We start from the raw sequence: 15,990 nt of genomic DNA, 5'->3' as shown, positions 1-15,990 counted from the left end.
TCATTAAACAGCGCAGAAAGGAAAGCAATGGGCTCTCCGCTTCTTACCACTCCACAATTAGACCTTACACACTCACAAATGCAATGCAGTAATGCATTCATCCCATCTCTTATTTTCCCCCAAATTCATGCCCCTATAGCCAATGTACTCTTCCCGATGATCATTATCATTGCAACAACTCAAGTGGGCATCAACACCACAACCATTCCATGACATCTTTAAGCACATCAGCTAAATAGAGGATAGCATGCATAACATCCAAACATAAAATCATGAACAAATATGGTTTTAGTGCCATTTCAATAAAACTGAATTCCACTCAAGCCACAGATGCATCGTTGCTTTTAACTCAACTAAACAAAAAAATCTGCTTTAAAAGAAATTTTTTTTTAAAAAAGTCTTAAGTGAGAACAAGCCTAGTGCAGCTTAAAGCCACCTAAAAGGTAAGTCCCCTTGATTAAATATTCATGGGCTCAGGACTAGTAGCGTTCAGTATATCCAATAATGAATTCTGTGGCTCCAATTCCTCATGCCATAGTGGAAGTTTGTCACCAGGGTAGAAGTTCCTTGTCACTCCTTCAGAGTTGATCTGCAATGGAAAATACATAGGTTAGATGCTGTACACAGAACTTAGACTACACATGCAAGAACCATTCATTTAAAAGTGTAAAATATCTTACAATGACAGTGCGAACAACACCACCACTAGCACCATCGCGAGCAATAGCAAGGGAAACTGCCTTAACCACTAATTGCTGCAATGAAATTCCATAAAACTATTAACAGGAAAGCTATGGTCAACCAACCAATCAGTACTTTCGCAAAATAATTATATCCATAAAAGTTGTTAAAGAATAAAAGAAAACATGGAAAATTTTGACTTTGTCAAGCTAAACTAAAACAAATGTACCTCAGCTTCATCCTTTGTCATTCCTTCCTTCCATGCCTGATCAAAAAACCCATATAGGTAACTGGAGCCAGATCCTGTGCAATGTACATCAAACCAAATCATAACCCTTTTTCTGCAAAAGTACTGCAGCACTTGCTAGTGAACCCCATAATATTTTAAACCAAACTCCTAATATTTTAGGTTGTCAATGGTAAAAACTAGGTGATCTAGGACTTTGAGAAATGACAGATAAGGAAAAAGAATAGTTAAGTCTAATTTCATCAGTTAACTAATTATGGAGAAGACTTCACATATTTTGCCACTGACTCACTGATTTCAAGTTATGGGAGAAAACTCTCAAGGTCACATGACTGCATTGAACCTTCTTTGGTAACAAATTTCTCAGAACGAATAAAGGCAAGAAAGAGGGCAATCAACAGTCTGAGCAATAAGCAGATAAGTGGGTAGGGAAACCTCTGGCTAAACAAGACTATACAAATGTTATCTATTCATAAGCACATGCATGTCTGTAAATGTATGCACCATAAGTCTAAAACACTCAATGATGCTAGCCAGCATTTAATATATCATCCTGAAGAACAAGTCAAAAAGAAATGTAAACTAACATAAAACCAGAAGAGATGAATAAGACATCAAGCCTAATTCCTGGAATTGGAGGGAAAGGATGCTTAAGACAAAAAGATGAAAAGAATATCATACCTCCAATAGCAAAAGGCTGCTCAACCAGAGTTCCACCAAGAGGAATTCCATAAATTTTACCACCTTCATACTTATCCCACCCGCCAACAATAAGGCCAGTCTCAAGCATGTTCTGCTCACAAGAAAATAAAATTGAGTCAAGTACATAAACATGAATTATAGGAAAAAAGATAAAAGATCATCATTTGCTCCTAGAAATATAAATCACACAGATAATTGCAGCAAAACTAAAGTATAATTTTGATGTATAAATGCTAATCACAATGCATTCCAATTTCCAAAATAAATGGTTTGTAACCAGAAACACTTTACTATAAAGGAAGAAAATGATGATGAATTCCTCACAAACTGAAGGGATGAAGATTTAAGTATCAAGTTTTACATAAAATCAGTACCATAGGGCGGGGATGTATAAACAGACTAAATCTACCGTGCAAAACTTGAAAAAAGAAAAGAGAAGGGATAAATAGAAGGGAAAAAGGATGAAGATTGGCAAAAGAGTTGGGCAAGCTTTCTAAATGGTAAGCTCAAACCTTGTTATTGTAGGATAGAAGCCTGATAAGGTTTGCAGCAACTTTGACAGTTGCAGGTTGTCCAAGTTGTATCCTGTTCATGCAGGAGGAAAAAAGCTATTAAACGATCTCATAGTAGAACTTTGAAAATGCAATCTCATGAAGAGTAGCGATAAGAACTGCAGATAGAATAATAACCCAAGAATCAGTGATGATGTAAATATAACAGAAAAAGATGAAAGCAATATGTAGATAGAGAGTGCAAAATTAGTATGGAGGAATATACAACTTGGAAGCAATAGCAAGGTCATTGTGTAAGGAGGATTTGAAAACTTGGTTTAGGAATTGCAACTAGGCGAATGAGTACAATATATAAGAGAATTCATCCATGACCAAAACATTTAATAGACTCTTAAAATTTTAGCACCCAGGCTCCAAATAGCATTAGAATAAGTATAATACAATAAAGGACAATCCAAAAGTCTCTTGATGGGAACCAACTTCAATTGGAAGATCAAAACAGCAAAATTAAAAAGAGAAGCAAAGTATAAGAAAGAACTGACGTATGTTGGTGAAGGAAATAGCGGACATAATCGGAAACAATCTGTGAATCAGCAGCCTGCAAACATGACAATCTTTTTAATCATCATATCTAAAAATATAGAAACAATTCTTTTTTGTGGATGCCAATTAAGAAAAAAAGGAGAAATTTCAGCCAAATATAGTTGTACTATAATATAGGGAGGTGAGTTGAAAGAAAAGTAAGAATTACGGATCCAGAGCGGCAAACGTAGACGTTATCAGTGAGCTGTGTAATTTTGTCAGATGCCCGGTTAGCCACATACATCCCTAATCAATCAATTGACCCAAAAAACAAAACATTATTTAAGAAATTCAAATCCCTAATAATAATAATAATAATAAAAGTAAAGAGAGAGAGATAGAAGAATAGAATACCAGTACTGGTGCGAGAGTCGGCGCCTAGGACGACGCCTCCGTTGAATGTGACTCCGATGATGGTTGTGCCCATGGAGTGAGGGCCGTCCAAGTTCATATTCAGATTCATTTGTTCTTTATTTGCCTTTAGCCGTGCCTTCCCAGAAACCCTAAATCCTAATCTAAACTCTTCTCTGCTCGGCTCGGCTTCAAATTATTTTAAGACCTTAACACAGGAGAAAGAGAAGCGCAGATACTTTTGCTTTATACTCTTCTCAACTGACTTGTTTCTCAAGTCCTTTTTACTTTTTTATTTTTAGTTCTTCTTTTATATACAGCTACGTATATAAATACATCTACACATACGTAAATAAATACTTTTTATTTTTTCAAAAATATAAATACTTTTTATTGTTAACTTATGGCATACATAAGGGATAAAATTCATGTAAATTAGAGTTGGAAATGATTTAAAGTTTTCTTCAAATGAATTAAATAAATAGAGTAAGAATTAAAATAAATTAAATTTTCCAAAAAAAAAAAAAAACTCTTTAGAGCACACATGATTATTAAATATATATATAAATAAATAATATATACCTAAAATTAAATTCTAAACCGTTCCTATAAGACCAAAATAAAATAAAAGAACATAAATTAAGATGCAGTAATAGATTTTTATCTAATCTAGAAAAATATAAAATTAGGAATGCTGGTAAAATTTTTTCTTTTAAAAACTACTATTATTTAATTATTTAATTTTTACCAAAAAAAAAAACAGTATTATAGTACTCTCTCTGTTTTTTTTTTTTTTTTGTTCTTTTTTTTCAGATATTCAAAATTTATGTTTTATTTTCATTTTTTAACATTTAAAATATTTACTTATTAATATTTTATAATTATTTTTTATAATTTTTTTATATTAAAAATTATGAAACTTTAATTTTTAAAAAAAATTAAAATTTAATATTAAATATATTAAAATAACAAAATAAATTCTGTGAAAATCAATAAATAACAAATATTCTAAAATGAAAAGAGTATTTTTTATTTTCTTTTTGAGAGTAGACTGTGGGAGAAACCTTACTTCTCATCATAATAAATTAAAATAGTATAATTCTGAATTGTAAGAACATTTCTTAATTCTTATACCTTGGCCACTGCACATATTCATCACACAAATAAAAATACTAGGTCTAAGAGCCTGGAGGAGGAGGAGTGCAAATTTTGTTTCCAATAATTCAACCAATTACCATTACCATACATATAGCAGCATATGCTTCCTTCAAGCAACATGTCCTTGAACAGTTGAAAACTATTGAATAACAATTTTCTTTTGAATTTATCCGTGTCATTGCCAATGAAAGATTCAATGAGGTCAAAATGCATCTTAACATAAAGAAACATTCTTTTCTTGGTTAGAAACTGAAATTAACGCCATTTTAACTGTTACATCCATTCTCGCGTCCACGATAAAGCTAAATGAATAAAAATGCCGGATAAAAAATGGTAATACTGTTCTCTACTAGGTTAAGCAAGACTTATAATTGGGTTACAAAGGTTCGGCCTTCTAGTTACTAGCCTTCGGACGCTTGTTGAGAGTTGATGGAGAAGCTAGGAATCGATTGCAACAGCTTCAGGAAGCAAACGCAATTGAATTGATGGGATGTGAGTCTGGGATGTGAGTGGTTTGAGAGGAAACCCTACTACCGTCTTCTCCTTGGAATTTCCTTTCCCCAATGTTCCAAGAACCTTCCTCACTTCATTTGCCAGCTCTATAACCATGTTATCCTCATGACCTGTTTACAAAAATCCCAAATCTTTTTCATTTACTCATTCAACATATTGTTCTCTATATGTGTGTGTGCATACAGTTATGATGCACTCATGAGTAGTTTGAAGAGAAAAAGAAAAATGACAAAAAGACTCACCTATATCGAACATGGCCTTCTCCAGCAGGAAAAGATAATCTCTATTGTTTCCACAGGGTCCAACAGCAGTTGCAATTTGCCTGAAAAGGTAACAAGCATATGTAACAATGAAGCTCAAAGCAAAAACTTTCATCAAAAAGTTAAGGTAAAAATGGAAGGATCAGAATATTACATAGCCATTTCCTCCAATGGAGCAGGCCCCAGGTAATACTTGTTTGAAACTTTGTCTGGAGTAGATGTGAAACTGCATGAAGAAACATTTCTATTCAGAAAATTATGCACATAATGACTGCTGCTTTTGCATCCACCTATTACAATAGGAAAAACAACATGATGAGAACTTAAAAAGCAGGGTAACTTACACTATAACACCACTTAGAGCAGGCTGCATGGGATCTGCTTCCTGAATGAAAAAATGGGAAAAAAACAAACCTAAAGAGATAAGCAAGACAAGAAAATCAAGTCCAAGCACTAGTGAAATAGAAATCTCAATCTTATACCTTGAAAAAGTCCACAAGGGTCTTTTGATCATATTCGCATTCTCTCCGCTCCAAGTACTAAAAATTGAAAGGAAATAAAAACATCACTTTTGTTTCTAAGAAATACACAAACTAGTTGAGAAATAATACCTAAAAATGAGGCCTGTTAAGTGCCAGTAGAATTTTCCGTCTATAACATAGAACCATAAACAACAATACAACACAGTGAAGTGTGAAGCAAGATACCTCCATTGCCGCTCTTTCCTTTTCAGGACTTCCCCGAACACAATAAGCAGCACCCCACTGAAAGAAATATTTATAGAGTTACCAAACAAAGAAAACATGCAGCTCTTAACAAGACTAAGAATAATTAGCAATAATGATCAACAACACAAAACCAGTATCAGATCTCTTGCTCTATGACTGCCTCTAATAAGTAGCAAGAGATGATAGTAAATTAGAAACAATTGAAGGCACAAACTTGATAACTGGTAGATATATAACATGAAAGAGTTACTGTGAACCGCCACGTACACAAACGGCTCCTTCAATATGCTCCAAGGTGCAAGTCCTTGCAGGATTTTCAGGTGTACCTCTGTGATCAATGCATGCTGTCATGTGGAATAAACAAGATAAATGAGCAGTAAAACAATAAATACTGCAAAAAAATAAAAAATAAAAAGACAACCAGATAATTTTGTTGTATATTGATAAAATACTTACCAAGGTCAAAAACACGCCTGTAATCCTTGATGAAGCCTATGACTTTCTCATCATACTCGAACCCAGGGTTCCAGACCAGTGAACCATAACCAAAAACCCAGAAAACCATAGTCGTAAAGTTCCTGAGAAAATGAAGTTGACAACGTTAATTTTTCATTATAGACAATGAGATGAAAACAAGAAAATGCATCACAACATGACAAACAATGACAAGAAACCATTTATTATGAAATGGTTTTTTATACAAGTTGTGGGAAGGCAATGTGTTCCGATTAGCTCAATTTAACAGCAAAGAGATCAAGCCTTGGTCGAACATGATTTTCTGCTGTCATTGTCATGCTCATCCAAACCCAAGAAACCAAACAAATGTAAGCAAGCTGCAATTACAGTGCAGGCCCCGGTTGCCCCCATCATGACACAAGACTCAAGCGTCATGTAAACATTTGCAGAAGGAGAAAAGATGTAAGTTGTTGGTTTCAATTCAATCACATCCTACTTGATAGCAGGATTCATCTATAGCCATAAAACTCGTCCATAGTCAGAGTCCAAGGAAAATTGAGACAAACATAATTGAACCTATCTAATCTACCAAGGCAGGGTGAAAGCAAGAAAATTAAATATTTTAAAAAGAAAAAAAAAAAGGAGAATTAAGCAGCCGCAGATAAGATGAAAATTAGAACCAACGTTGTGTTTGTTGTTTTCCTTCTAAACGAATAACAGCCGTTGTTTCCTTGTGAATGGCTGATAAATGTAATTATTTTGTTAAGAAAAAAAAAAAAAGGAAAGAATGCAGGAATACATTCTGATTTCTGAGAGGAAGTAAAAAAAAAAAACGATGGTTGATATTTGAGAATGTCATATTGAAGAAGTAAAAGAGGGAGAGGACTTACGATAAGATAAATGGATTGATAGATATGAAACAGAGAAAGCGTTTCGTTGATCTGAAATAGTATACGAGGACAGCGGCGGCAAGCAGGCAACGTCAGGAGAGAAATAGAGAAACAAAGGCTTTGGTTTTGAGATTAAAATTCTCTCGTGTGTTGCGTCTGTGTCTCCCTCCTCCCTTTCTTTCCCTCTGCCGGCGTTTCTGATTCTGGTCTTTGTTTCGTTTCCAAAATGAAGAGGAAGAAGAGCTCGAAGGAGGAGGGTTGCTCCACCACACTATTTATAGATACTAAACCCAACCCATCCAGGCCTCAACTAATCAAATCACCTATGCCAAAATCAGTATTATTATTTAATTTTTAATCTCAATCTAAGTCATTCAATATTCTACGCGTGAATTAATGTTAGAAATAATCAAATCAAGAGCCAAATTCCCAATAAGGACCTGTTTCGGTTTTTTGATTCATTGAACCTGGACAAGTGGGCAGTATAGTTTACCGCGTCCAAATTGCGTCCAAATTAAGATTGTTAAAGATTCTACCGAGTTTTAAGGAAAACTGTAGCATAACTGCCGTTTGCCGTTTGCTGCAAAGTGAAACAACAGCAGCTGCCAGTTTGGAAGTTGTTGGCAACCAATCCACACGTACTTTGGACTTTAGATTCATTGAATCTGGACACTACCACCCACTTAATTAAGTCTGTGAGGACACACCGAATTACCCAAGTCTATTGGTTCGGACTTGAATATGGCTGTTCTGCATTATGTTCACTTTGGTCAATTCAAAGCCTCAAAGGTAGGCAGGCAGGCAGGCCTACAACACAACTTACCTCGAGCCCAAGGAATTTGAATTTGTATTTATTATATTAACACTTGATAAATGTGTTGCTACTGTCGCATGTATTACAGGCGAGAGCAGGAACGTTCCTCTTTTCACTGACCACTAGTGATAACAAAATTTATTATAATAATTTGAGATAATATCACAAATAATTTTTAATTATAATAAAATATTTAATATTATATTTTTATTTTAATTTTTTAATAATATCATAATTATAAATTTATTAATTAATATCTATTTAAAAAATTATTTATGAATTACATAATATTTTTAAAATTAAAATATTAAAAATAAGTATTATTTTATTTAATAAATTTATAATTTAAATATTATATTAAATATTTTAAAATTTAATTTAACTTTAAATATTTTAATATAATTCATAAATCATTCACAATATTAATCTTAAGAATTTGAATCCCTACACATATATTTCTTTCTCTTTTTTATTTTTTCATGTCCTAGAGATTAAAAATTATTACGTTAAAAATGTAATTATATGTTATAATAAGTAATATACTAAATTAATTAAAAAGAAAAAGTTGACCAAATAAACGGAGCCTCAATGTCTGTTCCAATCACCGGAATCGGGAAAAACGGCAAGGCGAAAGCCAAAGAAGAAATGAAGAATGGGTGTCAGCCTCTTTGGTACTCGGCTACGTAAATTTGACCAAAAACTTTGGCCTCTCTTCACCTCATCACCTACCGGTTCCATTCGCAAACGGCTGTATATCCAGGTATTTGTTTAAATCTGTTTTAGCTTCTGCTTTTCTTTTTTCTTTTTTTTTGGGTTTCCTGTTTTAGGGTTAGCGTGTAACTTTTTCCTCATTTCATTAGTCTATAAATCTGCCCCTGAGTTTTTAATTCAAAAAAAAATCAGCCTGAATTTAGGGGCGTTGATGCCTTAAATTTGTTTCTTTTTCAAGCTAGAGTTTCAAATTTGGTGCTACTGCTGCATGTAGCTCAAATTGAATGGGTTATCTAATTGATTTTACAAAATGTCAATTTTAGAGGTTTTTTTATTTTTTTTTATTTTTGTTTTCTAATTATCCAGTAAACCAGGGGGAAAAATAAAGACTGAAAATTTGTAGAGAGCTGAAAAGCATAGAATGGAGCATGAAGATGACAACCCATCACGCCTTTCAGGCATTCGAAGAACACGTTCCCTGGCATCTCCATACTGGGCTGCCCACCATCTACTCATTCTTGTCAATGAGATTGCTGCTACCGAGGCCGATTGTTCAAATGCTTTGTCTTCCTTTCAGAAATGGAAAATTATAGTGGAAAATTGCAATGCTTTGGGTGTTCCACAGTCGTCAAATCAGTGCCGCAGGAAGTGGAACTTATTGCTTCATGACTACAAGAAGATCAAGCGTTGGGAGTCAGAGTCAGGACTACGTGATTCATACTGGTCTTTGGATGGTCAAAGGAGAAAACAATACGAGCTTCCAGAAAATTTCGAGGAAGATCTGTTTAAAGCCATCAACGATGTTGTTAGACTGCTGGAGGACAAATCAGGTACTGACCGAGATAGTGATCCAGAAGCTCAGGATGATAAGCTTGGAATAATTGCAGACCTTGGTACGGTTTATCTTCACTGTACAAACATGCTCTTTTAGTTCATTTATGTTCCTTGAATGTATGCAAGTTCCAGTTTGGTTGCCTAGATTTGCTTGCCTGCTAGTCCAATTTTTACACTGGTGGAGGTCACACTTGGATTGCTATACTGATGGGATTTTCTGCTCTTCTTTAGATACTTATATTTTTCTGCGTAGTACTCCACTGAAAAATGTTGTGTTGGTATCTATCTCATTCATTGCATGGTTGGTGGTACTTACTGGAAGGAAATGCTTTGCAGTTTTTGGTGTTTTGAACTGCATCAACCACAAATAAGATTAGTTTTTCCATTAAAAGCTCTCTTCTTAGTCTTAGACAGTTGAATTATTGTTCATGCATGAAACCACTCTTTAATTTTTGGGTGTTCAGGGAGGAGTCCTCTCAGTGAATTTTTTTTTTTTAACTTTATTTTTACTGGTGGTAAATTGTCTAACTGACCTGAGGTATTTTCACTGCAAAAAACTTCGGAGGCTAATCTTGATGTAGAACTTTTAATTATATTACTCCTACTTTACAACATTCTCCATTTTCTACTTTCAACTGAAGTTGGTATACAAATTGTGTTGTTTGTCCGGTGAAACCTATCAAAGTTACTATGTTTCCATATATTTTCTCTGAATATAGGTGATATCAGTGATATGTTTTCCATGCTTCTCCTTTGCATTTATTCTTGTCATTTTATCTGTTTATTCACGAGCACTGATTTAGGAAATAGAATATATCTTTGTACATGAGTGAATTTGTGGTGGGTATTCATAAACATGAATAATTCAGCTTTTCAAAATCAAATTGTTCAAGCTATTGTCAGATTGTCCCATTAGCCTAGCATTGTTATGTTTTGCATTTGATACTGGGAACGTCTTAAATGGCATTTGTCTGCCTTTTGTCATCTTCATGATATTTTCTGTAGCCAACCATGACAGCTTTCCAATGAAATGGGCTTGTGCTGATGTAGGAATAAGAACTGGATAGTTTGCGGGAACCTTTGATATTGATCTTGTATCATGTTGCACTTTTGTTATTTGGTCTTATCAGGGCCCAGGAAGCAAAAAAGAAAGTTAATTCCTTTGAGAAGCCCTGCTGAAGCAAAGTCACACAAACGATGCGCGGTGGAAAAGCTTAAGGAAATTCACCTGGCAGAACAACCTCAGGAAAGCCCTTCTGAAGAAAAGCTTCAGAGAAGCGAAGCAGAAGAAAGAAGTTGGAGAACTGAGGCAGAAGAAAATCCTGAAAAATGCTACATGGACATAAACCATATGTTTAGCATGAAAGATGAGGAGCAAAGTATGGTGGCAAGACTTGGCGAGAATGCAGAGCAGATCCACGCTGTAGTTGAGGAAAATTTTAATGACCACAGGGCTGCTAATGTGAAGAATGTTGATGACTCCCGAACAGATTTTATAAGACGTCAAGGTGACTTGCTTATTGGATGCCTCGGAGACATTTTAAGCACTCTCAACCAGTTTTCAGAACTTGTCTAGGAATATCAGTGATTAATGCTAAAGACATTTATGTAAAGTGCCTTTCTACTTTCTATTTAGGGTGCAATCTTCAGAAACTTTGGAAAAGACTGTGTGGGCATCTCTCTGTCTCCTAAAAGATCCAATCGGACCGGTTGATCAGACAGATTGTCCGATTGACCGGGAACTGGTGATCTGTCCAGTCGATAGGTGTAATTAAACTGGATTTTTGATGAATCCGTCAAGAACCGGTAATTGAACCGGTTTTAGTTTTTCTTTTATTATTTAATTATTAAAAAATGCAAGTCTCAAGACTTAAATTTATAAACTCTTAGTTTTATAATTCTATATTAAATACATAGTTATCAAAATTGGATTAGATTCAAATTGAACCGAACAAAGTAATGGGTCGATGGGTCACATATTCAACCAATGTCATTTGGGTATGTGAGAAAATATATTTTAGATAAATTACTTTAGATAAAATATTTTAAAATACAAATATTTTAGATAAATTAATTAATAATGTGATAAGTAATAAAGTTATGTTCTTGTAAGGTTGTATTTTGTAATTTTATCTTTAATTTTTTAGTTATTAAAATTTAAAATAAGTTATTTTTTATTAAACGAAAAAATAACTAATAAATTTTATTGATAGCTAAATTAATTATGATTTTAAGATCATTTTATAAGTATATATTAAACTTGCTCAAGTTAATAAAAACTGTTTGATTTATCAATTTTTAATTAAACCAATGACTTCAAATGGTTCTTCAATTGTAAAACGATTCAATACTAGAATTAGACCGTGTCTAGCATTGAATCATCTATTCAAACAGTCCAACCGATTCTATACTAAAATTGGACTATTTCTAATATTTAATCACCTATTTAAACAATTCGATTGACCATTTGATTCGATTTTGATACTTATAATTAAATACTAAATCATTAAGTTAAATATATATATTTTTTGAAGTATTTACTATATTTAATCCTTATTCAACGTTAAAATCACCTATTTAATACTTAAATATCTTTTGAAGAGAATCAGTCCGTTGAATAGGAAACCGGCAACCCACCCAGTCAACCTCCGGTCTGATTTTTTATTCATGCTCTATCCATTGAGGGGAACTGCATTTTTTTTCTTATAATTGTCAATAGTATTATTTTAGGCTCTAACAAAGTATGGATGACTATTGAATTTGAGTGGGTCATTGCTCATAAGTTATAACATAATCGATTTTGACATGCCAGCCTTGAGTCCATTAATATTTAGGCCCATTTCAAAGGGCACCTGATGAGAATAAAAAACCATATCAATATAAGAGATACAGCAATCAGCTGACTCCACTGGCCCAGAATGAATTTCTGGGAATCAGCTGACTCCACTGACCGAGAATGAATCTCTGGCTTCCGTAAACCACCGCCTTATCCATTGGGTCATGAAGTCCTTTTGTGTAACAAATATTTACATTTATTTGTTGACACGATTAAGGATTAAAAAAAAAGAGTTGTGATGTTCCGACGTTCTCCCTTCAACTGTGAGGGATGGATCAATCCATGATTCCGCATTTATAACGAGCATGGTGTTGGTTTCTAAGACAAAACAACAACCTTGCTGAGAATCCACATCACCAAAGAGAACTCAAATGCAAAGAGAGTGTGAAGCAATCCACGATCCAGAGCATATCCAAACAGCGTGATCCCCCGGTTGTTATGCTGCAAATATGACACTGCATCATCCAAAAACCAAAAACCCTATCAGTATGATATAATATATTTTAGGAATTATCATTAATTAATTAATGCAGCAGATATATTAAGAGATATAAATATATCCATGAAATTAACCGACCTAAAGCTTGCCTAGCTTGGTAGTTTGATGTTGGATGTTGTGTGGAAATGCTGATGAATATATCTGATGAGTCGTCGGTGTCGCTTTCATTGAATTTTGATTGAGATGAGTGAGGATCCAGGGCAACATCGGCGTCTCGGTTATGGAGAACTACTTTCCCCTGCTCTACTCCTGCCGTTGCGCATGTCATGTTCATATGCCATCTGGTGGCTACCGATGCCATTCCTTGGGCTCTATGTGTGATTCTTGCCGCACCCAACAAGCACAAGAAGAAACCACTCAGCTGAACGGCTGAACAAACCTGCACCACCCCATATGTATATAGTAATTCATCAGTAACAAATTAAATCAAACTAATTAAGTTGTCAAAAAATGCACAACTGCATGCTGATTGGGTCGTCTATGATTAATATATAAGACCGTATATATGTGAATTGTCCCTTAATCAATAATTATAAAGTGGCGAACAGAAGGTAGTGCAAAATTAACTACTTACCAGGAGATCACCAGAATTGAAAAAATTCTTGTCTGATTTTGAGGCCAAAACCATTAACAAAGCCACGAACTGGCTGACAGTGATGACAACCAAAGACGCAATAATAAAGAAGCGATACCTATGACTCGTAACAGATAACTGTTTCCTGATCCTGACATGTTCCTGAAATATGTCCCCAGCGTCAGACCCACATCCATCGAACATCTTGTGGAGCCCTTGAAGCCTCAGTATCTGTAGCTCACAAGTCAACCGAAACAGCACGCAGACAAGCAGAAAAACACCTGTCCTATAAACCCATGACCACAACACCAACACAAACGCGATGGAGTTCAATGGGAAGCCCGAGCTAACATAAGGCAACGATATCTTCACGGTGGAGAAGAATATGATCTTATGCGCAACTTCAACAAAGAAAGAGGGTAGAAGTATGAATGCCAGGTGGCGAAACGCCTTGTCCAGCTCCCGCGTGTATCCACGTCTCACAAAGGTGGTATCTTGTTGTAGGGCGTCAAGAAACAAGAGTTGTCTCAACCCATATCTTCTGAAGAAGCAGCATAAGGTTAAAAAGCCCAAGAAAGCCAAGCCTGACTCAGGAAACTGAACCAGAAGGTTGAAGCCAGTGGTGTCAGTTGTTAATGCGGAAGATGGTACTTGGAGCGAGACCGAGAGGGAGCTTATGAGAGGGACAAAAACGGTAAGGAAAACAAACATGAAATAGGATATAAATTTGCCTTTGCAGGACGAGTGATCCAGTGCACACCACCTGAGGCTTATTCTGAAGCTGCGCAATTCATCGCAGAGCAAGGACTTTGACCGAGCATATGATGGTTGGAGTAGCAACGGAGAGTTAAAATAATTAGTCTCATCGCCATGGCCAACATCAGATATGGAGCAATTCATCGTGACGTCCCCACAGTTGGTGGAGGGCTCCATTGTTGGGTTGAGTTTACCGGTGGTTTTTTTATATTTACTCCTTGGAAATTATGTATAGTTAGTGGGAGAGAAAATGGGGTATGAGGCTGTCTTTAATTAACTCAAGACAACTACTGTTATAAGTATCAATCAATGTGTGATGTATATATAAATAGGAGCTAGCAACTGTGTCCGCAAGGGATGGCTTAAGGAGTCTGTGATGCAGGGAAGCTTTTTTGGTTACGAAGAAAGCAACTAATTGTTTAATATAGAAGGAAGGATGGTTTGCGATTGCGACTTTGGGAACCGTAGTTTGTTGGTTGGGAATTTATCTCACAGAAACAGTATCATACATAAATATTTGGCAGTTGCAGGGAAACAAACTTAAGTGTTTGCAAATCAGGGAAAGAAAAAAAAAAGGCAAAGGGCAATGGCAAAGTTTAATTTGGCCCGTGAGTTTCTTTGGCCACTCATGGAAGGAAGAATAAAGGCACTTAATTTGCTACTCGCTCAAGCTTTTGCTGTGCCTTATTACCCATGAATGCCATATTCTTTTTTTTAATTTATTAGCTGCCCAAAAGCTGAATATATCTATATAATTTCAGGTTCCTACTCCAAAAAGATGATTGTTGTGTTAATGAAAAACTGAATTTGAAAAATAATACAGCACGTGAAAGGGTGGGTGAATTCCCGAAAAGATAGTTACGGAGCTTCGACACCTGGGTTGATTCCTTCCCACAATGCTATTTTGTGTCATTAATGCATCCATCTGTCTATGAATAATAATAATAAGATTAAAATACATTAATTTTCTATTTGTATGTACTCGCTAGTTATTCCATCTGTTGCTGCAGATTAAGCAGTGCGTAGGATAGTAGATAGAGCTGATAACTTCAAATATTATACGAAAATATAATAGAAAATTTATATAAATAAAAATATAAAAATAATATAATTTAAAATTTTAAGTAAGTTTAATGAAATAAAAAATTTAAATTTTATTTTATTATGTTAATACGAATTATAATATATAATTTTTATGTAACATATGATATAAATATATAATTTTTTAATATTTTATATATCGCAAATATAAAACTTGTCAAATTTAATATATGCCCTACTTCAAATTCAAAGTTTGAAGTATGACCTGGAAACATCATATTATATAATTTTCTTTCCATCCCATAATGTCATAATTTGACTTTTTAAGGGTCAATTTTTTTCAACTGGAATTTCATTTTATTTTAAATATATTACTAATTAAAACATGAGAAAAATACTTTCTAAAAACTTTGAATGAGGTAATTTTCAAATATAATTTTATAAAATATTTAAAATATCAATAATCAAAGCTGATAAAGTTTGAACATTAAAAAACAAATAAATAAATAAACAAGGCGTTACTTAATAGGACGCGGAATAACTTAAGGCGGATCAAGCCCTGACGATACCGGGTCGTTATATTAATCCGTGCTAATCCGCTGCTCAAAGGGTTAGTAAGACATATCTGTCGTCAATCTGACCTAAACATGTAGGATCCAATGTGGGAATGTTAGAATAATTGCGTTGGCATAAGTTGATGCCTGCCTTCAAGCCCTCGTAGATACTTGTTCTCGTTAGCAAGTAAAAGTTACAACCATAAGAAGAGAAACAAGAATGAAAGGAATGCGTCAGTTGCACAAAAAGAGTTAGATGCTTTCGCAAGGAATCTCTCCCTTTAAAGGGTT

General features: G+C 34.6%; 4 protein-coding genes across 5 annotated transcripts; 1 reads left to right on the top strand and 3 right to left on the bottom strand.

The window, feature by feature from the left end:
* Positions 1-273: 273 nt before the first annotated feature.
* PBA1 (N-terminal nucleophile aminohydrolases (Ntn hydrolases) superfamily protein) lies at positions 274-3,291 on the bottom strand. The gene is made up of 8 exons (XM_022875677.2): positions 3,079-3,291; positions 2,894-2,970; positions 2,685-2,740; positions 2,143-2,215; positions 1,610-1,721; positions 911-984; positions 681-755; positions 274-589 (listed from the first exon to the last, which is right to left on the bottom strand). Exons 1-8 carry the CDS (start codon positions 3,185-3,187, stop codon positions 458-460), a joined length of 708 nt encoding a protein of 235 aa, XP_022731412.2. The 5' UTR covers positions 3,188-3,291; the 3' UTR covers positions 274-457.
* A 1,162-nt stretch (positions 3,292-4,453) lies between these two features.
* On the bottom strand, positions 4,454-7,326 carry LOC111286390 (gamma-glutamylcyclotransferase 2-1). Its single transcript, XM_022876316.2, has 9 exons — positions 7,081-7,326; positions 6,191-6,312; positions 6,002-6,078; positions 5,714-5,770; positions 5,489-5,545; positions 5,351-5,391; positions 5,161-5,232; positions 4,989-5,068; positions 4,454-4,856 (listed from the first exon to the last, which is right to left on the bottom strand). The coding sequence occupies exons 2-9, from the start codon at positions 6,297-6,299 to the stop codon at positions 4,672-4,674; spliced, it is 678 nt and encodes a 225-aa protein (XP_022732051.2). The 5' UTR covers positions 6,300-6,312; positions 7,081-7,326; the 3' UTR covers positions 4,454-4,671.
* A 1,135-nt stretch (positions 7,327-8,461) lies between these two features.
* Positions 8,462-11,268, top strand: LOC111285126 (sequence-specific DNA binding transcription factor). Of its 2 annotated transcripts, none has more exons than XM_022874384.2 (3): positions 8,462-8,654; positions 8,980-9,498; positions 10,570-11,268. In XM_022874384.2, the coding sequence occupies exons 2-3, from the start codon at positions 9,027-9,029 to the stop codon at positions 11,013-11,015; spliced, it is 918 nt and encodes a 305-aa protein (XP_022730119.2). In that variant the 5' UTR covers positions 8,462-8,654; positions 8,980-9,026; the 3' UTR covers positions 11,016-11,268. The 2 variants fall into 2 exon arrangements, with proteins under 2 accessions (XP_022730119.2, XP_022730118.2); XM_022874383.2 differs by having other exon boundaries at positions 8,498-8,654; positions 8,972-9,498.
* Positions 11,269-12,258: 990 nt separating this feature from the next.
* Positions 12,259-14,968, bottom strand: LOC111285830 (Ras guanine nucleotide exchange factor K). Its single transcript, XM_022875449.2, has 3 exons — positions 13,349-14,968; positions 12,853-13,153; positions 12,259-12,730 (listed from the first exon to the last, which is right to left on the bottom strand). The coding sequence occupies exons 1-3, from the start codon at positions 14,279-14,281 to the stop codon at positions 12,594-12,596; spliced, it is 1,371 nt and encodes a 456-aa protein (XP_022731184.1). The 5' UTR covers positions 14,282-14,968; the 3' UTR covers positions 12,259-12,593.
* Positions 14,969-15,990: the final 1,022 nt, after the last annotated feature.

The sequence above is a fragment of the Durio zibethinus genome, chromosome 6 (genome assembly GCF_047325235.1).
Source record: "Durio zibethinus cultivar Kanyao isolate XHJ-2024 chromosome 6, ASM4732523v1, whole genome shotgun sequence".
Taxonomy (NCBI): Eukaryota; Viridiplantae; Streptophyta; class Magnoliopsida; order Malvales; family Malvaceae; genus Durio; species Durio zibethinus.
Note: the sequence above shows the minus strand (reverse complement) of the source record. Positions and strands in the feature narration are given on the sequence as shown.

Excerpts from the sequence above, each read along its gene's own strand:
- PBA1 (XM_022875677.2), bottom strand. The coding sequence starts at position 3,187 with ATGAATCTGAATATGAACTTGGACGGCCCTCACTCCATGGGCACAACC. Across the intron at positions 2,216-2,684 it reads TATTTCCTTCACCAACATAC|GATACAACTTGGACAACCTG; the intron begins GTCAGTTCTTTC and ends CTGCATGAACAG. Across the intron at positions 1,722-2,142 it reads TTCTATCCTACAATAACAAG|AACATGCTTGAGACTGGCCT; the intron begins GTTTGAGCTTAC and ends TCTTGTGAGCAG.
- LOC111286390 (XM_022876316.2), bottom strand. The coding sequence starts at position 6,299 with ATGGTTTTCTGGGTTTTTGGTTATGGTTCACTGGTCTGGAACCCTGGG. Across the intron at positions 6,079-6,190 it reads CAGGCGTGTTTTTGACCTTG|CATGCATTGATCACAGAGGT; the intron begins GTAAGTATTTTA and ends TCCACATGACAG. Across the intron at positions 4,857-4,988 it reads GAAGGCCATGTTCGATATAG|GTCATGAGGATAACATGGTT; the intron begins GTGAGTCTTTTT and ends TTTTGTAAACAG.
- LOC111285126 (XM_022874384.2), top strand. The coding sequence starts at position 9,027 with ATGGAGCATGAAGATGACAACCCATCACGCCTTTCAGGCATTCGAAGA. Across the intron at positions 9,499-10,569 it reads TGGAATAATTGCAGACCTTG|GGCCCAGGAAGCAAAAAAGA; the intron begins GTACGGTTTATC and ends TGGTCTTATCAG.
- LOC111285830 (XM_022875449.2), bottom strand. The coding sequence starts at position 14,281 with ATGGAGCCCTCCACCAACTGTGGGGACGTCACGATGAATTGCTCCATA. Across the intron at positions 13,154-13,348 it reads TCAATTCTGGTGATCTCCTG|GTTTGTTCAGCCGTTCAGCT; the intron begins GTAAGTAGTTAA and ends GGGGTGGTGCAG. Across the intron at positions 12,731-12,852 it reads CCAAGCTAGGCAAGCTTTAG|TGTCATATTTGCAGCATAAC; the intron begins GTCGGTTAATTT and ends TGGATGATGCAG.